The following is a 26,014-nucleotide window of genomic DNA, read 5'->3' as shown; positions in this document are numbered from 1 at the left end:
AATAGGAGAGTAGCACCTTTACCATAGATACATCTTTGATATTGGGCATCCATGTTGATTAATTGACAGCTGTCAAAACAAGGTATCTGCTGACCAGTATCATGTAACCACATCGCTAGCTCAGGTTGAGAGCTCATCAAGGTTGCCTGTTTTTTTCAAGTTGACCACTGACCAGGCACTGGTTTATGGATTGGATCGTGGGCTCGAGCCAGGTTATTACTCTGGGGGAGAAGGAGAGCGTACATTCAAAGGCAAAATTTTGGCACAAATTAACCTCTGGTGTGTTGTTGACTTTTCTTCTGACATATTCCTTGTGATTTGCACTTACGTAGTGAAGCGTTACTTAAATCTGAAGGCTACAGATGCACAGATAACAGTTTTATTTTTGTACTGGTTGTCAATGGTATCATCATCGGCAACAGTCAAACTGCAAAGCAAATGAAAGAATTGTGTTTGAAATATGAAATTACACTTGAAAGGCTAGAAATATTCGTAGCAAAATGTTACTTACAATTCTGTTGGGTAATCCGTACATCTTCACACGGCTCTTTACATGTTCTTTTAGCAGATTTGTTCGGTTGATTGTTAGGCAAGCATTTAAATATGTTGCGCCTATTTATATAAAAATGCTAATTCGTCCCAAGATCCTTTGTGACTGCATTTTGGTACCAAAACGGAACAGCAACACAAAAAGTTATTTACTTGAAGTATAAGTTGAATTTTTTTACTGCATTAAGCGCAAATCACTCCGCCTGAGTGCAGAAATTAAGAGCTTAGCTCTAATTGAGGAACGATTTGTCATTTAAGACTGAAAAAATTGTGGAAGTGTTCATTGTTCTTGAATTGATTTAAAGAAGAGTAGTCCTACATTAGCTCTTCCTTTGTTGCAATCAAACACATTTTGTGAATAGGTCTGTTGTACTCTCTGTCCTTGTCTTGATTCTCACTTTTCGGGCAAGGCCGTCATTTCCAGGATAGGTGCCTACAATACGTGCCATTTTCCAGCTCCAATACAAGATCCCCAGCCTGGATGTTCTCTCACAAGAAACCACTTGTTTCTTGGGAACAAGTTTGGGGCGAAATATTTTATCCAACTCCTCCAGATATCAGTGACTCTGTTTTCTGTGCTTCTGAGTAATTGTCGCGGATTGGTTCTTTCCTCTGGTTCTGGCTGTGGCGGTGGATTGTGATGGCCTAGAAGAAGGTTGTTTGGAATGATCTGTGGGGTTTCCCAGATATTGTCAGAATTGGGTACAGCATTCGTCCTTTGACTATGTAGGTGTTTTCTGGCAAAAATGTTCTCTATTGTTCCTCGGAGTAGGCGTGGTTCTTGCAAGTGGTGTTAAGTGCTTGTCTGACTGACTTAATAAGGGTCTCAACAACTCTGTTTTGGTGACTCGCATGTGGTGTATTCCACTCCCATCTGAACTTGCAGGTTCTTTCTGCTGCTCTGGTTTGTAGCTGTTGCAAATGCTGCACCTTGAGATGAATTCTGTGATTTGCTTGTAGATGCCTGGCCAGTAGAAGGCTTCTTTGGCTCTCGTGAGGGACCCCTGAATGCCCAGGTGACTGGCATGTACTTTATCCATCATGCATTGCCTGAGGCTAGATGGTACTATTATGCGCTCACCCTTGAACACAACACCATCTTGTATTGACAACTCTTCTCTGAAGGGAAAATAGACCTGCAACTGGGAGGGTACATCAGCCCTTCTCTCTGGCCAGCCTTGTATGATAATAGGAGCTAATGCCTGGAGCTCTGCATCAACTTCAGTGGCACTTTTGATTTCCTGCAAGGTTAATTTCCAAATGGGCACAGACTCTGCCATGTCTATATACTCAGTCTCAACTTCTGTTGGTGATCTTGTGTCAGCAACATTCCATACTTCCTGGGTGTCAACTGTGTCTTGTTTAACCAGGGGAAGGTAAGCTCGGCTTAGTGGGTCAGCCATGTGCATCTCTGTACCCTTTCTGTAGGAAACCTCTAAATCAAATTTCTGTAGACGCAACAGCATTCTCTGCAATCACTTTGGTGCACTCAATAGACTTTTCTTCATAATAGACTCCAGGGGTTTGTGATCAGTGTCAATAAAGGTCTTTCTGCCATAGACATAGCCCTCAAATTGCTCAACTCCAAAGACAATTGCTAATAGTTCCTTTTCTATCTGAGCGTAATTAGTCTCAGTAGGCGTCAGAGCCCTGGAGGCATACACTACAGGGTGCCCATCCTGCATCAATCATGCTCCAAGACCACTCATAGAGGCGTCGCCCTGGAGTACGGTCTTCTTTTGGGGGTCAAAGAACTTGAGCACAGGTGCCTGGGTTAGAACCTGCTTCACTTGATCTAGACACTGGCCATGAACCTCTTTGTCCCAGACAAACTCATTGTCCTTCTTGACAAGTTCTCTCAGTGGTTTGGCCAAATCTGCTAGGTTGGGAGCAAACTTCTGCACATAATTTATCATGCCTAGTACTCTTTGGACACTTTCCTTGTCCGTAGGAGGCGGCATTTCATTGATGGCTTTCAGCTTGTTTGGATCAGTCCGGAGACCCTCTGACGATATGATGTGACCCATGTAGCTGACTTACTTCTGTCTGAACTGTATCTTCTCTGAGTTGAGCTTGATGCCCTTCTGCCGACAACGGTTGAACACTTCTCGCAGGTTTCGGTCATGATCTTTGAGTGCTTCCTCACTGGTGTCTCCTGCTCTGAACACCAGGATGTCATCTGCTATAGCCTTCTGCCCTGGTAGGCCTTCAAGTGCAATATCAATCCTCCTCTGAAACTCCTCTGGAGCTGGGGATACACCAAACGGCAAGCGAAGCCACCGAAAGCGTCCCCAGGGTGTTCCAACGGTAGTAGCAAAGTTACTTGGCTCGTCCAGCTGTATGTGCCAGAACCCATTTTTTGCATCCAATACCGTGAACACACGGGCCTTTGATAACAGAGGCAGCACACCATCTATTGTAGGTAAGGGGTAATGATTTCTTTGTAAAGCTTCATTCAATGGTTTTGGGTCAATACACAGTCTAACTTTGCCATTTTTCTTTGTTGTGACCGCAAGTGCTGAAATCCAGTTCGTAGGTGTATTGACCCTCCGAATCACTCCAATATTTGACAATCTGTCCAGTTCTTGTTTTAGAGGCTCTCTGAGGGCAATGGGGACTTTCTGTGTAGGTAGCTGGACTGGCTGGACATTCTTGTCTATCTCCAGGTGGAGCAGCCCTTCTAGTTTGCCTTCTCCAGGGACCACATCGGTGTACTGCGAAATGTAGTCTTCCACCTTGGGACTTTTCTCCTCCACACCGCTTGACTCCGCAGAAAGGATATTCTGGCTGTTGACTGTTAGCAGCTGAAGGTGTTCGCTGGCCCTCAAGCGCAAAATGGATTTACAATCACCATGAACAAGATGAAACTCAATGCTGTATTTCTTATTGTTCTTGGGGTTGGCGACTTTGAATCGCTTCTTGCCCAAGGGTTTGACCTCTGACTGGTTGTACATTACCAGGGTCACGGGGGTTTCTTCCAATTCACTCAAGCTGTTTTGGCCACAGAGCTTTAACACTGTCTCATCAGTCATGATGTTTACTGTTGATCCACTGTCTAACTGAAACTTTTCCTGGTTTCCATTGACCAGTAGGGTGGCAAAAACTTTGTTAGGGGAACGACTGGAGGCTAATGCATGAACCATCTCTTTCACTTCAATCTCGGCCACATATTCATACTCCTCATCTTCGGATATGTAATCCACAGACAGCACTTTCTTCTTAGATTCTTGGCAACACACCGCAAAATGGTTTGGCTTGCCACAATTCTTGTAAGATGTTCCCCATGCAGGGCAGTTCTTCTTCGTGAAAGGATAGTACCTTGAACAAAACTTGCACTTGCGTTCTTGCGACTCGTTTTGGTTCTTCTCTGGAACCTTTGTCTTCTTTTTGTCAACTGTTTTTCTTTTGTCTTCCTTCACGAAATGGACATCCTCTTGATTCATCTCCTTTAGCTGCCTTGCTGATGTCTGCGAAGATCTGCAGATGTCTATACATTGTCCTAAAGTGAGCTTGCTTGTCTGCAGGAGCTTCTTACGTGCAGAATTGTCATTGATGCCCACCACCATTCTATCACGAATAAGTGAGTCTGTTAATGACCCATAGTTGTATGTCTTTGCTAATTTTCATAATGCGGTGGCATAAGCATCAACTGATTCATTTGACTCTTGGTCCCGACAGTTGAACACATACCTTTCATAGGTCTCATTGCACTCCCCAATGCAGTATTGTTTCTTCTTTTCTAAGATCACTTCCGGGTCTTTTCTTTGGTCTTCCTTCTCAAACTCCATAGCATCAATTATGTCTAATGCATCAGAACCGATGCACGTAAGCAACGTGGCTGCCCGTCGTTCCTTATTTCTGCCCGGGTTTTCGGGGTCTTTTAGCTGAGCTGTGATTTCGTAATTTGACCACGCTCGAGAGAATCGTTGCCATTTGACAGGAAGATTTCCACTGCTTAAATCCATCCTTTCTGGAAGCGGTATATTTACAGGAACAGTTATCATCGAGGGTTGTGTATCCGAAGTGCCACCACCTTCTTCACTCGTGGTAGGCATATAACACTTGTACAGAAATATTGACCGGAGAGTTCACAGAAAATACTTCTAAAAACTCACCAAGTTGGCTTCCGGCGAGGCCACAAGTGGCAGTACTATGTGTGTTTCACTTCTGACACCATGTAGCGTAGTCTAAACGAGACTAAATGATGCCAACACAATGGTTTTAATGAAGCTCATAAAAGCCCGCCATTACTAGCCGTAATACAACAACTATATCTGGGATACACCTCATTCTACTGCGCAAGCCCGAAGGGCCTATGACATCATAACATCGTTACAATTCTCTAACCAAGTTTGCTGAATACTCTCGGGAAGGATGTCGTCCCAGCTGTAACCTGAACTCCATAATCCTTGCAAGTCAACTCTGAACTTGATAGTAATGGGTGAAACAAGTCCGATAGGATCCCAGAGTTGAGCGAGAAATTTCAGTCAGCTTTGTTTGGAGAAGCTCTCCAATAAGCCAACCACGTTTTCTTTCTTGAAAGTAAACTTGTCTTCTTCTTTATCCCATTTGTGGCCAAGCAGATCTGTAAATCTTTCACCACTAGACTGGTCAATTTCTGAGCAGTTGGAATGCTAGGCCTTAATTTGAAACTGGCCTTTTCTGAGGATGGTGTCAATTTCTTTCGTTATTTTCTCAGCTTCTGTTGAGTTGCTTTTCGACCCTGCGATATTGTCTGTGTACCTGTGATTTCCTAGTTCCTGGACTGCGTTCGGAAATTCGACTTGTGTGACTTAAGTTAAGTAATTGATGGCGTTCGAGGCAATGTCTGGTGCTGGCTTCTCTCCAAAATTTCATCTGAGCAACTGGAAGACTGAGGGTGTTTCACTTTTGTCACTTCTCCACAAGAATCTATGAAAGACTTGGTCATCAGGGTGAACTAGGACTTGATTAAACATTTTTCGGATATCACCTGCATAAGCCACTTCATCCCATTACCAGGCCATAAGTACATTGGGAAGACTGTTAATGTAATTAGGTCCTTTCTTAAGGCGATTGTTCAGGAAAAGACTGTTGTGGCCTTTTGAAGACACATCTAACACAAGGCGGACCTTACTGGTTCTCTCTGGTGTGAAGACTGCTTGTAACGGCAGATACCATTCAGGTTGACTGTGATCAACTTCTCCTGTTGGAACTTTAATTGCAAAGTCTTGTTGCAATAGCTTTTGGACCTTGTCATTTACGATTTCAAAGCATTCTTTTCTCTGGAATGATTTCTCGGCAGACTGCATTCTTTTGAGGGAAATGTCATAATTGCTGCATTTGGGGGTTCCATTCTCATTCCAAGGCATTCCTTCTTGGATTCTTCCATCTACCAAAGTAGTTGAATCAGAGAGCGACTTAAACTTGTTTTCTCGTAGTACGTTCTCACCACATGTACACAGTTCTGTTGGTTTAACTCCCAGCGTGTCCTGATAAGGTAGTTTCTTAATGTCGTCTTCAATGCTCACTGTTCCGACTTCAATGGACTATATCCTGGAACTGTTAACATGTCCTAAAACGTACCAACCACGGCAGTTATGTTTGGCAGTCTGCTGTCCTGGTTCCCCAGACAAGGTATGAATGTCAACAAATGCATCAACAAAATCTGTACCACTTAGAAGATCTATCGTTCCACCAGATAGATGCAACTAGTTTGCAACTGGTTTGAGATGAAGGAAGTGTTCAATATTTCCCTTTGGGATTGTCTTCACGGCAGTTCAAGGTCTCTTTAAAGTGTATACTTCCAGGGTCTTTCTGGTATCCTCTTCTGTAGTCGAGGCAACAGTGATCTCAATGAAGGGGGACATGGGGGGGGGGTTCTGAACACCATAACACCGCAAAAATATTAACGAACACTACATCACTGCGAGAAAAGACAACAAAACGCTGTCACCGCAACACATATTTTTAGTGCCACGATTCGCTCATCTACACTTGAAATAATACTTTTATACCTCAACAATTTTCCACAAAATAAACACATCACAATGCTTTACATTGCGCATATGTCGATACTGCTGATGGCTGTAAATCAGTTTTCTTGCTCTTGTGAAGAAACCTTGCGCAAAGATAGGAAGTGGACAAAGAAAAAAGAGGAGTCTCGAGAGATGGCCTTTACCCCAGATCCCTCTCTTCTTTTACTTTGTTCACTTTTCTTGGTGTATAAACCCACTGACTGAAGCCCTATCTTGACTGAAAGTATTGCTTTCCGGAGCTAGTTGCGTTTGCGTTCAATATCGATAATCGTTTGAAGAAATAGAAGGTCAAGAAAGTCGCAGGACCTTAGAGCAGATATAGACCGGTATCAGAATGACCTATAGACAAAGCCGAATAGCAAAAGGAAAAAAAAAAGTAAACCTGTGTAATTTACAAAGCTTCCTTGGCTTAAAAAGCCTTCTTTCTTCCCTGCCGACGTGACGTCTGAATATATTTTGTGGCCAGTAGTTTTTGCCACCTTTTCCTTTTTTCGTAGAAAGAAACTGCGCAGTCAATAATACATTATATTTGGCCTTGGCGTTTCCAGAATTTCCAGGATTGTCTCTGTCCTCCTCCTCCTCGTGTCTACCGAACACTGAGCTCCGGGTGGCAGAGAGGTCGAGTTACTTGCCAAGTTACATATAAATGAAAACAGCTTCGGATTGGCAGCTGAAGCATATTGAAGATTGACTAGACGGTGAAGGTCTGTATTTTGCTACAAATCATTAACCTCAAGCTCAATGGTACGTGTTTGTCATAAACAAGCATGGATTAACGAAGTTTACATGCTAAATTTAGGTCAAATTTAAGTTTGAGAAAGGTAAATCAAAAAACCCCAGCACCACAAACAATTTCATTTCACCAAACACCACAGTGTGAAAAACACAAACATCGCACACCGTAGGGTTTGAGATCACCGCAACACCACAAGTTGAGATTTTATTCACTGCATCACCGCATTAAAAAAACATCAACACCGCAACACCTCAAATCCCCATGTCCCCCTCCTCAATGATTTCTGAAGTTTCAGACCTCTTCTCTCCACCTGCTAGATTCATAGTGAGATGGGCAGCTGTCCCAGTTATTCCCAGTCGTTCATTTTCTTTCTTGATAATGATGTTGGACACAGCAAAAGATCAAATAACATTACTTTTAATATTTTCAGTTTCATATGCCCTCTGAAAGAAATTTTCAGGGGATATGAAAAAGCAATCTTACATGTGTGTAGCCTATGACATTGTCTCTTAATGAAGGTGTGTGAGTGGAGCTCCAATCCTTAGAAAATTTGGTAACCCTACCAGCCAAAAAAATTTGGTTATCACATGATTGTCCTTCCATCTGTCCGTATGTATGTTCGTACGTATGCCACTTGCATAGACTTGCCACAAGTTGACCTTTTCTTAAACTTTGACTTATCTCGAGTGATGAGCGTAATCTTCAAGCAACAAAATCGCGAGGGTGAGCGCGAGCGACATAAGTTGCGAGAGGTCGACTTGTTTCACTTGCACGAATGTGAATCAGAATGTAAATTTTTGGCACGAAAAACATGATTGACATTTCTCGCTTTTCATGTGCTCTGCGCGCGATCGTCGCGAAAGCAGAAAATGATTTCCATCAAAACGTTTACAAGTACTGTTCCCTAACTCAAATGAATTTATTTGTGTACAGTGCAGTATGTAGCCAGCAGACAAATAGCAAAAGCTGTTCCATTGAGTAATGCCTCCTGAAAAGTCAAAACCGTGTTTAAAGCGATCGGGAATTAAGCTTATCTGTTTTAGTCTAGATTGGTCGTCTAGATTAGAGATTAACCAGGGATCAACCATAAACTTATGTAGATCTAGGTTGTACTGACAAGAATCCGAATTAACTAAAGGAGAAGGAATTAGTCAGGGAGAACTTTAATTCTGTAAAGCTCTCTTGATTAAATAACATTGAGAATTGAAGTCGCAATGAGTGGCAGAGAATAAAATCGCTGTTCCTGAAAGTCCTTCATCAATCAATGCCCTTTCTTTGTAGAGAAGTTACTTGGTCATTCAATAAACCAAGTAAAAGTGCAACAGTTACACAAACTGTAGGAGCAGCTCTGTTCTTCATTGAAAGGGTCAAAACTTAATTCTCTGAAACGATCCAGATCATGCAGAGCTCAGATCGCTTCCGTAAGTAAACAAACACGTATTGGTCGGATAAATAGCCTTCCACTGCTTTTCCCTGTCTGTCTTTCAAAGACTTGAAATTAAGTTGGATAAACCATATTCAGTTGCTACCATAAAATTCATATCCTTAAGTATATCCAAGAACAATTGCTAAATGAAAAAGATTTTTATAGTACTTGAACTCAGCAGAGATTTGCTCTACGAGGTGTCGTTGGTCGCGCGCACAGCTTGTTGAGGTTGCATGTTTTTTTTTTAATTTGACCGCTGCCTAGGCACTGGTTTTTGATTGACTTGAAGGTTCAAGCCAGGTTATTACACTGGGGGATGGGGAGGGGGCAGGTACAGAGGCATAATTTCAGTGCAAATTAACCCCTGGCATGATGTTGACTATTGTTCTCAAATATTCCTTGGACTTGTAATCTTCTCTTGGAAAGTCCCTGATATACTGCGTATTTAATTTCTACAATCTGAGAAAAAAAATTGTACGCTTTGACTTTTGTTTTTGTTAAGATTTTAACTGGAAAAAAAATTGTGAAACCTCACTCTGAACAATTAAATGCTCATAGTTGATCATTTTTTGAGTTTCTGATCCAAGAAAAACAAATCCTTTTTTTCTTATATGGTTATATTGTAACTTATTGGGATCAGGAGCTCTGCTTTTAGTCTTGGCTAAATCTATATATTTATTATTACAGTGTGATTGATTGATTTTCTCATTGATTCTCTCCAGTTTTATGAAGTCAGTTGTTGGAAAGGATTTGACAAAAGTAACCATGCCAGTTCATTTTAATGAACCACTTTCATTTTTACAGGTGATGTATCAGTTATGAATTTGTGACATACTTGTTCATTCTGTTTAGTTCATCTTAAACAAGACACTTTAGGAAGCGTAACTGGGTTGCATTTGTGATAGTAAATAATTCAGAATTGGAAAAAGGAAATGGTGAATTGTATATGCAGCATGGAAACCTAGATATTACAATGGTATATCTTAGGTTCAGTTTAATAATGTTATACACAGTGAAATTTCTGCAAAATAGAAGATAGAAAAAATCTGAAAGAATCAAGGAAAAACTGAAGGTTTTATCAATGTTGATGTGTTAAACTCAACTGGTTACCTTCCTCATTGATGTACTTGTTGTTTAAGCAAAATGACTGCCTCCATTGTATATATGTGGAATTTCAAGGCATGTATGCTTTTACATAAAAGAGTGCATACGAGTCACGCAGCCCATCAGGACTGTATTTATATCTGGTTTACTTCTGTATCATGGAGCAACCAGGAGTATTTCTACTCCTCCCCCCCCCCTGGATGGGATGTTAGTCCATCGCAGGGTTACCCCCAGCAGTAAATTTTGCACTTAAGTCGGCTAACAGCAACATATTTAGAAGAAATAAACTGATTATATCGAGATCTCAATTGTTTTTCTGATTCTTTATTAATGAAACTTTCTTCAGTAAGAGACAACTGTGTACCTTTCTTCGCACTGTCATCACCACTGACAATATTGTTACTCACTTTGAATAAAAATTTCACCGGCACAGTGGCTGTCATATTTCGCCTTAGTGTCAATTGCTTTGCTAAGTTCCACAACTATGACTGTCAACAGTGCACTAAATTATACTAGGCTTCCAACAAGTTCAAAATACAACCAGTAAAATACATAATTACATGTAATGAAACACAAGACAAAGCTGCAAATTACCAGGGAAAACATGCCATTTACATTCTCACTTCAACTGAGTGTTCCTGCATCATGGGTCCAATGATTTCCTTCATGTTATCTGGTTTCAGTCAGTAGTATATAGGGGGTCAAACAAATAACGGTTTTCATATGTGCAATGTGGAACCTTATCGTGCCCCGCACATTCAAGTCTACCCCTCAAGCTCGGGCTGGACTCACGTGCGGGGCGCGATAAGGTTCCACATTGCACATATGAAAATCATTATTTGTTTGACCCCCTATATACTACTCGCAATGGCGGCACCCCGCGCAGCGTCTGGCCAAACAAGGGGTGGCGGAGAGGCGGCACCCCGCGCAGCGTCTGGCCAAACGAGGGGCGGCGGAGAGGCGGCAGCGGCCACAGGAAAGAATGGGTAAAAACGGGTTTCAACGGCCCCTCGCGGGGGAGTGCGGAATGTTAGAAACAAGCGAGCCCGCTGTGATACTGCCCGAGTCGCGATGTATAGAGCGCCAAACAAGTGCGGGTGGCTGAAGCGGGGCAGGAAAGAAAGCTGCGGAAAGCGCTGTTATGGGGCGTACTGCGGCTGGGGGGCCGCTAACCCGTTTTTATTCGCCCGGTGCACTGTAAAAACATCCAAGCTTACCCATTTTGCTAAATCCATCGTCTTTGAATTCATTGTAACGCCCAATCCCTTCGTCTAAACATCTGACGAAATGCTCTGCAAAAGGGAGCAGGTTTTTATCTTGCTTGAGCTCGTCCCGAAGCTCTTCGTAAGCCTCAAGCGTTGGGCTCCAGAAGTGGCATCTGTTAACCTCACCTTTCACGCCTTTTAACAAAAACCCGTTCAAGAATTTCAGGTATTCGGGGTCGTCTTCTCTTTCAATCCCTTCGAACGCGTCCCGAATGTCGCCTCTGATTTTTTTCGCAACCCTTTCCCAGTTTTTGGTTTCTTTCATCACCTCTCTCAGCTGGAGCTACTTGTTGAGTTCTGCTCTGTCTTCTGCGTCGTTTTCACAAAGAGCCCCGATTTCTTCTCTCATGACGTCTGCGAAGAAACAAGTCATTTTTCTGATCTTTTTTATCTCATCACCGTCGGTTTGCGGGTTGTTTTCTCTTTCAACCTGCAACTTGTAGAGCTCTTGATACGATGACGGAACTTGCTTGTAACTCGCCATGAGTTCACTTAACCACCCTGTGTTCAAATGCCTCGACCCCACCAGCTAGAGAAAGGTAACCGGGGTTATAGCCGAAGAGCGATGTCTTCCAGTGGGCTTTCCGAGGCCATTCAAAGACTCCCTCCAGAGCTTCGTGAGATGATTCTCAAGAAGTACATTGCGATAAAAATAAAGGAAAAAAAGGAAATGGGGTGGGCCAAGGTACACGAGAATATTTTAAAACTGCCTTTCTGCGAATTCAAGCAGCAGATTGTGAAGATGGTTATTTGCTTTGAATATGCTGACTGCTTTTTCGAGGGTTGTTGTTTCCCCTGTTTCGAAAGGGATGGAAAGCTTCATAAAACATCGCTAAGCCGGCCGATAGAGCTTATAGAAGCCAGCCTAGAGCACAAGAATTTTATTAAAGTATGCTCCTGGGACGGTTATGACTGGCACGAGTGGTTCCTTTATGGCTGGGAGAGTTAGCGAAAAAAGCGGTGATATTAACCTTAGTTTGAATAATTACATTAAAAATACACGGCTGCATTTGCATACCAAAAAAACATGCTTGTCAGTGTTCACTTGATTGCATTTCTCGTGAATGAATATTTCATGCCTAAGTGGCAGAGACAAGTGCGTGACATTACACGCGAAGTTGTTGAATGCTTTCATGACGCGGTTCCGGTTGAGGCGACACAGCTTCCTGTTGCAAATTCCTGAAGGCTTCAGTTTAAGCTCGTTGCATTCCTCTTGGCTTCAGTTGAAGCGATCAGGAATTTTCAAAGCCACCGGGAATGTTGAAGTCAAAAGGAATTTTACAGGCAGATTTCTATTTTTTGTCCACAGTTTGTTAGAATAGGGTATTTCTTCTCGGCCTGGCTAATAAAAATGGAACTTTTCACTTTTTTTCGAGGAAAAATTGGGCACGAAATGCAGTTGAACAAAGAGACTTCACTAGAGCGATAAAAAGAAACAGCTGATCGGGGGGTTTTCCCTATTTCGCACATGACTGCGTCAGTGAGTAACCTCAAAAGATCAAGGCCATTTATGTGGCATGCCAAATAGCGCAATCACCTGTTTTTGACAAGACAAAGAGAGAGTTTTGTGTTTTTTCGCTCGAAATTCGGTTCGAAGCGGGAGGTTTCGTGATTTTTTTTTATCATTTCCACTTCAAGTCTGCCGCGGATGTCTTTCTCAAGTTTTTGGACATCAACCTCAGGAAGCTCTCTTGTTGATGGTTGGCGAAGCATCTTTGCCCGGACCTGATCTTTCAGAAAATTGTATTGCTGAAACTCCGAAAGGATAGTGTCGAACTCGTGGGAAGACACCTCGTTGTTGTTCAAAGCGTTCGAGAGAAGTCTGTTGACGGTGTCGCGCTTGGCAACGGCGAGCGTGGTGATCTCTTGATGCTTCTTGATCTTCGAGTTGAGCTTTTTGCCGGCGAGAATCAACGTAGACGAAATGAGAGCAAAGCACCCACCAGTGCCGCCAAGAGGAACGGCAGCCGGCAAGCCAACCACAGACAGAGCGGAGCCAAAACTCGCGCTGGAAAATGCTGCCAAGAGAACGCTGGAGCCGGCGGCGCCCCAATTAATGAACTTTCTCGCGCGTTTGTATTTTTTCGCGACGAGGCGATAGTGGTGGACCTCGCCGGCCAATGTATTGGAAATCTCGACCTTCTGCAAGCGGAAATTTTGAGAAGGCTCTGCCGCCACCACCGGATATAGTGGCTTGGCAGGCGGCACGGTTGGAGGCAACAGATTCGCAGAAGACATTGCGTATATAAAGAAATTTAATTTAACTGTAATTCAAAAACAAGCATCAGGCCTTTGAAATCAAAGAGTTCGCCATTTTCATCCTTCACCTTTAAGGTGATGCTGTTTATGAACTTGTCTGTAAAAGCGTCACGGAAAATGTTTTGCGATGAGTTGATGTTGTAGCTGACTTTTTCGTAAGGCTTTCCTCTGACGTCAACCTTGGGAAGAAGGTCTGACCTCTTTCCATTCAAAAAGTTTTTTGTCGAGTCGATGAGATCGCAGTGGATAAAGTAGCAACTCGGGCTGTTAAGCTTTTTGATGTATTCTTCTTTCCTCATATTTCTCCCGACTCCAAGAAAATTGGCCAAACTGTAATCAACGGAAACTTCTTTCGGTTGATTAGTGTTGAGTGCATTACCAGCGGTGATTGTAATTTTAAGAACAGAATTGGGGTTATTAGTTTCCAAGACCATTTTCCCTTTTTTCTTGTGATATTGAAAACTGGATTGCAGTTCTTTAACGAGGCTCTCGACATTGTAATGCCCTTGAGGCAATGATGCAACCACGTCGTCGGTTCCTTTGAAAAACATTCTGCCAACACGACCCAGATTATGCCACGAGTTGAAAAAAGAACAACTCAAAAGTCTGCCATAGCTTGCTCCTGGGAGCGGTTCTTCAAAATAGATGGTCTCGCCGTTCTGTTGCATGACAAGAGTGAGAACAACCATTTTTATATTCAACAAATAAATTATGTTCAAAATACATGGCGAATGTGTGGAAGGGTCCTGTGTTAAAAAAAGCGGAGGCGGCGAAGAAAAAGGCGTGGACAAGCTTTTTAAACCGCTTCCCCAAAGCCGACAAAAGCCGGTTCATCTCACAAGCAACGATCGACGAGAAAAATAACGTGACCGCAGAGGTGTTTTTCAAAGAAAGCGAAGACTCGTTTCAAAGCATCTTCGGTTCAGATAGAAAATACTGGAGCGCCGAAATGAAAGAAGCGCTTGGTTTGGGAGGCAGCGGGGGTTTTCCTTACCAACTGTCGCCGCTTGGTTCAAAAGTTTCTTTGGCGGTCCCTGCCGTACCTTTCGACAGCAAAGCGGGCAGTTTAAAGCAAATATTCAACACCCCAATCAAAATATACGTCACGCCTGAACAGTATTTCACAACGAAATTCCGAGAAATATTTCAAAACACCAAACTCAGGCACACGTCGGTAGCGGAATCAAAATGCTGGCTGGGAGGGCCAGACATGAAATATTGGCCGCAGCAGCTGAACTTCGCGGTTTTCTGCGCGACCCAGGGGTGCGGAGTTTCTCGTGAAATCTTTGACAGCGGGATGGATCTCCTGCCGCAGATAAGAGCTTTCTACAAATTCCACGTGTACTACACGGTCAGAAGGATTTTGTACCAGCTTGGAGGAATCCAGAGCATGAGCGCTTTGCCGGGAGACCCGGCGTTCAAACAATTCAACAACCATTACGACGTGGCTTTGTACAAAAGGATATGCAGGGAGTTCGGCATAGCCCCCTAGAGCGATTTCCGCTTCACGCACGGGGAAAACCACGGACTGGGAAGCATTTACTTTTACGCGACAGGAGTGGGCCCGTCGAAAACGGACTACAAATACCCAGGATGGAACAAATTCAGCGATGAAGGCGGCAAAGCGATAAAAGGGGACTTGATCGATTACATCGAACCGGGGGCGGCTTCTGAAGCTCAAGCGGACTGGTTCGCGCCCAACACGGTGAACGGTTTGACGCAGGCGGGCTTGTTGAGAATCAACCAGTCAATCGAGGCTTATGTTTACAGCGTCCTGGGTGCGGAAGTGAACGTCCGCAGCAGCATTCTGGGCTCAGGTGGCCGGGCGAGAGAAGCCCAGAGCGAGTTCTTGGTGCTGATGGAATGGGCGATCACACAGCCCGACTTGGCGGGAAGCGTGCAAAGGTACCAGCTCGCGGTGGACCAAGCGAAGGCGAGGCTCAACCTCGCTGTTGCCCCCATGGCGTGGCTCATGCCGGCGCAGATGATAATGAACATGGCCAGCACGGTCGGTTACAACAACAAGCTGAAACAGGCGGTCTCTGGGGTGAAACTTGGGGTGAACAACGGGGTAAATCCAGAGACAAAAAAGCTGGGCTCAAACTCATGGCAGGTGGCCTGTCAAAAATTAACCCGCCCAACAGCCACCCGTCCAACCTGTTTCACAAAGCCTCAACAGCCGAATCGGGGCGTGTGGTTCTACCCTACAGTAAACAAGCTTCGCCACCGGCCGAAAAGGAACAAACGCTTCCGCCGGAGCCCGAGGCTGCAGACAAAACGCCGCAACACGAAATCAACAGAACGGCGGTCATTGTCGGACTTGTTGGAGTTGGGGCGTTGCTGTTGATGGCTTCGACCTAATCACGCCGCTTCTTTAAATAATGATCGGACAGAAAGGCCACCGCGGCAAGAAGGAGCAGCCAGGTGTGCTCGGCCAGAAACCTGACGACTTGGCCTGCGGCTTTGAAAAGGAAGCTCACGATCGAGCCAATCAGCCCGGGCAGAATGGAGCCGAGTTTTGCGCCAATATCTTTGAGGCCGTTCCCCAAAACTTTGCCGGTGGCTTTCAAACTTCTGGTGAGGACCCCGATGACAGCGCCGATTGTTGTCCCGGCGGCGAGAAGAATGGCGGTCAACGTGACGCCATATTTTTTGAAGATCTCCTTGACCCTTTCCAAGAGAGGGCGCTCCATTTCCCTTTCCGCGATCTGAGTTTGCAAACGGGTGATCTCCTGGTTTCTTTGAGCCACCCTGCCTTCTGCGTCTTGTTTTTCAGAGCGCTGGCGATTCTCATCTTGGATGATCGCCAGATCTTCCTCGTTTTGGCGCTGCAGTTTGCTTTCCTCCTCTTTCAGGTCGCCCAGCGGTTTTGTTTGGTTGAGCCTTTCTTCCAAGGCGTCCCTTTCACTTGTTTTTGCTGCGAGGCTGGCCCTGAGTCTGTCAACCTTGGCTTGTTTTTCTGCGGCAATGGTTTTTTTTGTGAGCGAGGCCAAAACTTTTTTCTGGTTTTCAAGATTGGTTTGAACGATCTTTTTCTGTTGTTTGAGCCTATTGAGCTCTTGTTCGCTCTCAAGATTCGAACCATATTTATCCGTAATTTCGTCAATCTTATCTTGAATTTCCATGCGTTGTTTTATAGTGGCTTCTATTTTTTCTTTGACTTCTTCTCTTTGCGAACGGAGTGTTTCGGCCTGTTGAAGTTGGATTTCACTCTCTCTCAGTCTTTGACTTTCTTCCCTGATGGTGTCTCTGTCTTCAGCAATGATCTCTGCGGCTCTTGGCCCCAGAGCTGTCGAGAAGGAATCAAGGAATTTTTTCTGTAAACCCGTTTCGCCTTTCAGGAAAACAGGGGTTTCACCACCCTGTGGCCCAAAGGCAACAATACGGGATTGATTGGCTGGTTTTTTGCCGAAACCAATTGGGCCAATCCTACTGAAGTCTACTTTCGGGCGCCATGCTTTTATTTTTGCAAGCTTGTTTTGCAAAAAGTTTTCTTGCTCATCGGTATGAATAAGATCCTTGAGCAAAGGGGTTTCTTCTCTCCCAAAGGACGTCTCGTCAGTAGAAGTGTCAGGCTGGCCGGACTTCTCGTGAGGAAAACAACTCATTTCAATTTCTTCGCCCCTGTGGTAGGGGTCACCAGTTTGGTAGGGAGTTGACGCCGTGCCTGGCTCAAAAGGCGTGGTTGTGTCAGCATCTGGTTCGTTTTTATCAGAGCCTTGGCCAATGGGGTCTTCGGGACCAAATCCGAAACCGCCTTCCGCCATAGCAAGATATATGAAAGCCGGTTATTTTTAAATTAGAAAATTATCGCCGGCGTATATACAATGGCGGTTCCAGAGAAACTTCGTGCCACGTACATGAAAAAAACCTTGCACGGCATGCAGGCGGAGCGCGCGGTGAAGAGGATAACATTTTCGCGCACTGAAGCCAACCCAGGCGAAACTCTGTTCGTTTACGTCCCAAAGCTGAACGTGAATGAGGTTCTTGTGCCGGGTTCGCTTGCGCTTGTCTTCGACATTGACCTTTCTGGAGGGCACGCCATCAACTACCTTGTGCAGAACGTCACGCGAGCGCTTGTTGACGCGATGGAAGTAAAGTTTGGAGGAGAAAAGCTCCAAGACACAGTCGGCTACGGCATCTACAAAATCTTTGAAGATCTTTTCCTTTCGCAGGAAGAAAGAGACAACAGGATCTTTGAAGGGATTTAGACTGAGAAACTATGCAAGATCCGATCAAACGCTGGAGACAAGGAAACCTCGAGCGTTAATGCTGAAACCAAGCTGACTGAGGTGTACGGGACCAAGTACCGGATCAGGCTGGACCATCAGATATTGACAGACCACGGCGTTTTCTATCCCCAGGCGTTGTAGAAAGACCTCGTTTTCGAATTAAAACTGGCTGATGCCGCGCATGTGGTCAGGGGCTCGGACACAACCAAGCTGAAATACAAGCTGACGAACATTGAGCTCGAGTACGATATGATCGGCAGCAAGACTCTGGCTGACGAGGCACATAGCGTTTACGAGAGCGGAAAAGAGTTTGCCTATGACCACGTGATGCGTTCCAGAGTGGTGGCCTTCAAAAAAGACACCGACACATGGAAGAACATCAAAATTGATGCCCAAAAAAGGTCCTTGAAAGCCATCCTGCTGCTGTTCATTGACCCGTACGTTGATGGCGCCAGAGATTCAGAAAAATACGTCTTCCCGGATCTGACAAAAGTGAGCGTCACGATCAACGGCTTGCCCAACATGATTTACAACAATGGCGTCGAAGGCAAGGCCATGTGGGAAGAAGCCCAGCGCTTCTTTGTGAAAGAAAAAATAAAACCTAGCACATGAGCGTGACAAAGTTTTACACAGAAGACAATTTCGGGCTTCTGATTGACATGCGCACCATGGCGGACCAAGACATCCATGGAAGCGGCAAGCGCATTGTGAACAGCACAGACAGGGTCCAGCTGGAAATCGAGAGGAAAGCCGAGGGCTCGGGCAACATGAACTGCCACGTGTTCGTCATCTCTGACTCGCAGTTCAACGTTATGGAAAGACAGCTTGAATCTGTACAGAACTGAATAGAACATGGACCCGACCCAGATACCCTTCAACGCTGTCATCGTGGGGCTGACCAATTCGGGCAAATCAAGGTTCGTGGTTGACCAGCTCTACGGCCCTTTCCGCGGAAAGTTCGACATTGTCGTGCTCATCTGCCCGACCTTCACGCACCACAAGACCTACCGCCGGTTTGGCGAAAACGATCCCAGAATGGATGTGATTGTCTGCGAGCAGCACGACGTGGAAAGGTGGTTGAAGCTCGTGAGATGGCTTTCCGAGGGCACCAACACGCTCATAATCCTCGACGACTGCGCGGCCTCAAAAGATGTGAAAGGGTGCACAGGCGAGCTGGTGAATCTCGCCTTTCTGCGCGGCATATGGGCATCAGCGTGTGGGCGCTGACCCAGAAGTTGACCGGAATAACAGCTTCCTTCCGTGAGAACGTGGCGGCGAGCGTACTCTTTTACACCCCCTCGGCCAGGACAACAAAAGCCATCTTCGACGATTACGCCGGCGAGCTCTCCCCCGATGAGTACAGAGGATTGATTTCAAAGCTGAAAGAGCGAAAGTTCTCTTATCTTGTGTTCGCGCTTCGCCACCCCTACGGGGTAAAGTTATTTGAATAAAAAAATGCGCGCTGTATATAGCCTTGCACAATGTCTGCAGAAGACAGGTTAGCAGATGTTATGCACCTTACGGAAACGGAGCCCGCGCCGTCAAGTGGTCCAGCAGCCGGCATCGTTGCAACCGCCCCCGACATTCCTGCACTTCGCGAGCAGCTGGCCGTGCTCGTTTCCACAGGCAAAGTCAAAGAGGCTATCGGAGTGCAGCTGAACCACGATCAAGTGAAGCGCCTGAGCGACAAAGATGTCGAGAAGTACATCAAACGCTACGAGACATACGTGGGCTCCAAGACGACGGAAAGCCTGATCGACAGCTTCATTTTTCTTGCAACCAAAGCGGTCGGAATGGCCGTAAAAATCAAAGACATCGAGGCTTACCAAAAAGAGCTCCGAAACGACTACATCTTGAACAAAGAGCTCTCCACTTTTGCCGGCAACCTGGCTTTGAAGTGTGGCAGGTTTCTTGCCGTGGCCAACGCGATGTTCATCACAACCAAACATGTTGATTTCAGTCTGCAGTTGCCGGAGATGAGCCATCCTTCTCGTGACGAACAGGGTTATCCTCTTGAGCGCGTTGATGTAGTGCCCGGCTCAGCAAATGCGGAATGAACGTCCAGCATTCATTCAACAAATGGTGAGGTCTCGCTGACCGAAAACAATTGAACTTTTTTGTTGTCTTATATACGGTGCGCTTCAATGTCAACCGAACAATCCGAGAGCACGCCTTCTTCCTCCACTCTGCCTCAGGCAGAGACCAAGCCAGCGCCTGCCGCCGACAGCATACGGCAAGTGACGACTCCCGCTGCAACCACGCAGCGCGTAAAAAACCCCAAGTGTGTGGCCGCCGGAAAAATGGTTGCCGAAAGAACCCGTATTGCCCGAGAAGAACAGAAAAAAGCGGCCGAGGTTCATTACGCAGAAAAACAAGCGAAAGCCGCAGAGGCGGAAAAGCCAGAAAAAGCCGCAGATGCACCAAAGCCAGCCGCATCTACAGAAGGTGAAAGCCCCAAGAGCGGCGGCCTTTTTGGCCTCAGCACCAATCAATGGATTGGTATTGGCAGCATTGGCGTTTCCCTGGGCGGGCTCTATTACAAGTGTGAAGAGATCCTGGCAGCGACCAATGCTGCATTAGACAAAATTAGAACGCCGAAGCCCGCGCCTGAGCCCGCTCCTGAGCCAGTGAGTCTCGAGCCAAAACCTGCTTGCGATACACGGCCAAGAGGATTAAAAAAAATGATTTAAATATTTGCGCGTGATTCATATCAACATGGTCAAAGTTGATGTTGCCAAGTTTCTCGTCTCTGTCTTCACCTTTTGTACTATCTCGAGGGTGTTGTACAACATAAACAAAGATGTCGTTTTCTTCACCGCAGATCTTTTGAAAGAAGCCTTTGGCCGCGAAGTTGTGGAAGAAGAAGAAGAAGAGGTGTTTTGTGCCAATTGCGCAGAAAAGGCCGCGGGGAAGACAGATTAATTTTGTTTTAAACTTTCGCTCTTTCCTTATATCAAGCGCGCCATGTCAGACAACAAGCTTGTCAAGACCGTTATTGACGCCGCAACTCTCACTGGATTAGCCACCGGCATCGGCTGGGCCGCGAAAAAGGTTGCGAAAGAGAATTTCACTTCCGATCCCAGCAGCAGCTTTATGAATTACGTGAAGTTCACCGTCGTCGTGGTGGGCAGCATTGTGCTAAAATGTTACCTTGACCCGAAAATCCTCCCCGCCAGCATTTGAAAAAATATTCCGATAATTTATACCATGGCGAGCATCGCTATCATGATTGGCGGGGCTGTGTTGAACGCTACGGCTTTTATCGGTGGCAATTATCTGGCCAGGGCGCTCAGCAGGGGCGGCAAAGCCGCGCTTGAAGAAAAAAAGCGCCACGACAAACCTCTCGAAGCTTATCAAGCCGCTTACACCAATTACACGCGCGACCGGACACAGCTTCTCGACTGGATCGCGACCAACGCGCGAACAAAGGAGCAGGCCAGGCAGGGCCTCATCGACACGAACCACCAATTCCAACTCTACAACCAGGCGCATGCCGGTGCACAGGTAGCGCCCCCCAAGGAGCCGAAGTTCTCAGATTTTTATCAGCCAAGCCAGCAGCAGAAAAACGGCGAACTTGCATTCGTGGGCGCCGGCGCGCTCGCTCTGGGGTACGTGGCTTTCCGGTTCCTTTAAACTTTTTTACGCCTTACTTATATGGACGTGAAACTCGCAAAGATTTACTACAGCCCCGGGGGCTACTGGAAAGGAATTGCCGTGATCAAAAAATTGGCCGAGGCCGCCAAGGTACCTGAACAAGCCGCAAAAAAGTGGCTGATCAGGCAAGCGCTCTGGCAGATATACCTCCCCGCGCCGAAGCGGATTCCTCGGCCGAAATTCGACGTTCCCACGCCCAACAGGGTCCATCAGGCTGACCTTTTTCTGCCGCACGACAAGCTCCCTCGTGGCCGCAAAGTTTTCAAATACGCGCTCACCGTTGTCGACGTGGCCAGCCACTTGAAAGAGGCCGAACCCCTGACTTCGAAAAAATTCTGATGAGGTCGCCCTGGCCTTTCAGAAGATTTACAAGCGCTCGCCTCTGGAATGGCCCAAAATGCTGCAGGTTGACCCCGGGCGCGAATTCATGGGCGCCGTCACCAAAGAGATGGACAAGCACCAAACCTTTATCTGGCGTGGGCGCGTTAACCTTCACCGCGACCAGGCCATTGTCGAACGTTTCAACCACACTCTGGTTGAGCGCTTCTTCGGGCACCAGTACGCCGAAGAGATGCTTCTCCCTCAGGGCAAGCGGTCCACTGCCTGGGTGAAAAGACTTCCTGAAGTTGTTTCGGCTCTCAACAACGAGGTCACAAGCCTTATCGGCAAAAAACCCGCCATCGCCATCAAAGAAAAAGCTGTTTACGCCAGACTGTCGACACCTTACACGAGGCCTGTTGGAAAACGCGAAAAAATCCTCCCCTCTCTTGTCCAAGTTCGTTATCTCTACCAGCCCGGCGAGCTTGAAGGGGGCGTGAAAAGGGCCACGGATCCAATCTGGTCTTTGAAAGTTTTCGGCATTGAAAAGTCTTTCATCAAACCCGATCAGCCCGTTCTCTACTATCTGCGCGACAGGCCCAAGCGCGGCTTCGTGCGCAAAGAGCTGCTGGTTGTTCCTCCGAACACTTCTCTTCCTCCCGCTCACGTGAACTAGATGTGATATTCAATCGGTTCCGTGTGGATCCCGTCGGCCAGCACCCACCTCTTGTCGTAATAAGCGCTCAGCCCCAGGTTTTGCTGCTCGTAAGTGACCATCCGCCCGTCCCGCATCCTGAAGCCTCTGTTCGTGGTCATGTCCCGGGCGCCTGGCAACGCTGCATTGAACCGTACCCAGGTCAGCTTGTTTTGGGTTCTCGACATCCCCTTCGCGCTGAACTTCCGTTTTTCACCCAACTCCCCCTCTTTGTCAGAAAAGTAGCACTTCGAGCTCAGCGCGATCATCCGGCTGCCCTCGAACTCAAGTTTGAAGAGCCCTGGCGTCCAGCTGCTCCACTTGTCCCAGGCCAGCCAGTTTCTTTTTTCCGCTTCAAATTCCACCTTCATCTCCGGCCGGACGACGTCTGCGAGGCTGTCCCCTGAGAGCGCCAGGTAATTGCTGTCCGTGTCCATCTGGATAAGCTCGAAATCTCTTCTCTCCATGAACTTGTCCAGGAAGTCGTAATAAAATTCCAGCATCCGCAGCTTCGCCATCTCGTAAACCGCGATTCCGATCTGGAACGGCCTCTTTATCACGACCCTCGGCTTCCGGCTTTCCAGCTCGTAGGCCTTCCCGATCTCGTCGAGGTCTTCGAAATACGCGCTCTGCAGCACTCTGTCGACGACCTTCTCGTCTTTCGTGTAGATCACGTTCGTTTGCTGCTCGACCGCTTCGATGAACTTCCCATAGGCGCTGTTCCCCAAGAGTTTGAACACTTCCGCCAGCAGCGCCTTGCTTTTCTCTGTGTCGCCCGTCCGCCGCGCCTCAGTCACCTGCTCTACAAACCACGTGAACGGTTTGCCTGGCGTGTAGTCGATTGTCCGGTAGACCCTTGTCACCACCGCCCCATGGCCGACGTACCACCGCAAGAGGGGCGCGTAGACCAGCATCTTTTCTGCCGAAAGCGCCCCCACAAGCTTTTTTCCGTCTCCTCGCGGCCGGCCTGTTTTTGCCAGGTACTCTTGCATATGCCGGGGCACAGCTTGTTGCGGGACGGTTTTGTTGATGAAGAAAGGGCACATTTCTTCAAACTTGGCCCACAGGTTTCGCGGAATCTCGATGTCCACTTCTGCGAAACCGAACCATTGGCCCAATTTCAGGGCTTGCACAAGGGCTTCGGCCGCTTCTTTCTGGCGGTCTTCGATGTAATTCTTCACCCACCCCCTTCTGCACAGCATTGCTCTCAACATCGTCGACAGGTAGAGTGCGTTCGCGTCGAAGCCCACGATCTTTTTGCATTGCCGCACCGGCTCTCGGGGGAACTTGTGCTCCCTTACCCCCGTCTTGCCCACTTCGTGGTACCGCATGAAAACCAGGCTTGGCCCGCCCACAACCGCCCGTTTCAGCATGCTGTAGGCTTCTCTGTCTGGGCTCCACAGGTCTGCTCCACGCTCAATCGCCCCCCGCAGCACATAATGGAAGCTCACCCCCGGCAGGCTCACGGCGTCTTTCAGGATGTCGATTCCTCGCGCCGTGTAGAAGCTTTTCATTTTTTCCAGCGCTTCCAGCCCTGGCCCGACATCCAGGTTGTTGTAATAACACAGCCAGTCCCTGAATGTCCGCATTCCCTGCTCTTTGAACACCCTCTGGCACTCTTCCCACTCTGCCCTTGTCAGAACGTAGCCCCCTTTCAGCTTTGAATACCAGGCCTCGAACTCTGCAAGCCCTGGGTAGTCGAGCTTTTCTGGCCCGTCGAACCATTCATAAGGGAATCATGCTTTCGCCGCTTCGCTTCCGTAGGCTTTCACCCAATTCGCGTAGCTTGTCCTGGGCCAAGGTAGTTCATGATGTCCAGGAAACGCACCCCGCTTGTCAGGAGGAACATCGTTTTGTTCCCCTTCTTCGCCACCCGCACTTTTTTGGCTTCTGCCACGGCGCCCGCGAAATGGGCTTTTATCAGGTTCAGGTCGTACCGGCCCGAGTTGAAGCCCACCACTGGGACTTCGTTGCACCATTCGCACATCAGCTTCTGCCGGTCTTTCGGTAAAAGCGCCAGGTCTTTTGGCAGAAACTCCTCTCTCACCCGCTCCCCGATGTTTTTTGTGCGGCGCTGCAGCTCTTTCAAGAACTCGCTTATCAGCTCCGCCGGGTCTTTGTTTTGTATGTGCGGCGGCTCTCTTTCCAGCGTGTTCCCCAGGCTCACCCATATCGGTACGTTCACGCTTTCAATCGTCAGGGCCCCTGTTGGCTCTTTCTGCTGGTTCGCGTTGCCGTACGCTTCGAAATCGTAAAAGACCGCGTGCGGGTATGTTCGCGTTTGCTTCTTCGGAAGTTCCCCCTTTATGTACCCCACTTCGCTGCCCCAAGCTTCGATCACTCTGTAGCCTCTGCTCCTTAACCCCGCTGTTTTGTTCACTGTCGCTTTGTACAGCTGCTCGGCAGTTTCCCCGCTTTGAAGGACCTCCTGCCCGATTGGGAAACATTTTGGGCAGCCGTGCCAGTGGCATCCGTGGAACTCGAACACCGTCTTCGTTTCGGGGTGATAACCGTCAACTGGCGAGGTTTTCGTTCCCTCGCCGCTCTCCAACCATCTCTCGCCTCCGTGCCCGCACATCGCGTGGTGAATGTGGACCCCACTCCGCTTTGCTTCTCGCTCCAGCCACAGCGTCGCTTGAACCGACGCTTCGCCTTTCGGGTACATCGCTCTTTCGTAGGCCGTCGCTGGCGCTTCAATTTTGCCCCCCGGGCAGCAGATCACCGTTTCTCCCGCCCAGCACGTTTCGTGGTGCCGCTGCAGGTGGCATGATTTTGTGAATCTCTGCCTGCAGTGTGTGCATGCGTAAGTTTTGGCTAGCTTTGTGATGTCTTTGATCAAGAAAGCATGGCCTTCGTAGACGCCTATCGCCATCACGTTTTTGAGTTTGGGGTTCGCATTTGTTCTTAGGTGCCACACAACTTCTCAGTCTTCCAAACGCTCTGGCTCGTAAACGTGGATTCCCAACCAATCTTTGACCGGCAAACCCTCATTCAGGTGCATTTCAACTTTGTCCAGCTCGTCTAGTGACGTTCTTCCGAACTTTTCTGGAATGACCTTCAGCTTGTAAAAAGTCTTGGCCAGATTTTTCGCTTCTCTTGTGCTTCTGTGCGGAAGCGCCCCTCGGTGCACCGCCAGACACCGCCAAAGGCACAGGTTGTCTCTGTACATGTCCAACGCCACCATCGCCCGGCTATGCACAAGGTTGCGCAGCCAGTCAGGCAATGGCCCTGTTCCCACCAACGGCTGCCTGTCGAGCACAACTTTCACGTCAATGTTGAAAAAGCCTTCGAAAGCCCACTTCGTGTTGGGCCTTTCAACTCTTTTGTTGTCGAGACGCTCTTCTTCCCGGGTGTTGAGCCATTTTTCCACATCTTCTAGTTTGTTGTACCACTGTGAGCCCTTGGGGTTTGAAAAGTACACGATTACCGTTCCGTCCTCAATGTTCCGCAACTGGTACCCGAAAACGTGCCGAAGATAGAATGACATGCTAACTCTTTTGCGAATCTTCGCCATGAACTCTGGCGTGAGGTTTCTCCCCAGACGCCTGATGAAGCGCCATCAAATGAAACGCCGGCCTGAGTTCTCTTCCCCTTCTTTCTCTGCATCGTCGAACAGATCTAGAATCTCGTTCTGATAGTCTGTCACTGTTTGAACTCTCCATGCAGGGAAGGGATCGTACTCCCTCAGAAGCGCTTGCGCTCCTCTTTGCCTTCTTTGGCGTGGAGGGGCTCTTGGCTCAAAAGGTTTCGGAACAAGCGG

The 26,014-nt window shown here is 47.3% G+C and overlaps 1 protein-coding gene across 2 annotated transcripts in view; it reads left to right on the top strand.

The window, feature by feature from the left end:
* LOC145482693 (oxysterol-binding protein 2-like) overlaps nt 1–26,014 on the top strand; it is a 157,658-nt gene that overhangs the window by 12,745 nt on the left and 118,899 nt on the right. Inside the window, exons 4-5 of one of the 2 annotated variants that reach the window (XM_081461333.1) lie at nt 161–279; nt 9,451–9,532. In XM_081461333.1, the coding sequence (XP_081317459.1) occupies nt 9,455–9,532 (78 nt within the window). In that variant the 5' untranslated portion in view covers nt 161–279; nt 9,451–9,454. The remainder of the gene's footprint in view (nt 1–160; nt 280–9,450; nt 9,533–26,014) is intronic. The other variant, XM_081461332.1, reaches the window with a different exon arrangement.

The sequence above is a fragment of the Orbicella franksi genome, chromosome 3, assembly GCF_964199315.1.
Source record: "Orbicella franksi chromosome 3, jaOrbFran1.1, whole genome shotgun sequence".
NCBI classification, from domain to species: Eukaryota; Metazoa; Cnidaria; class Anthozoa; order Scleractinia; family Merulinidae; genus Orbicella; species Orbicella franksi.
Note: the sequence above shows the minus strand (reverse complement) of the source record. Positions and strands in the feature narration are given on the sequence as shown.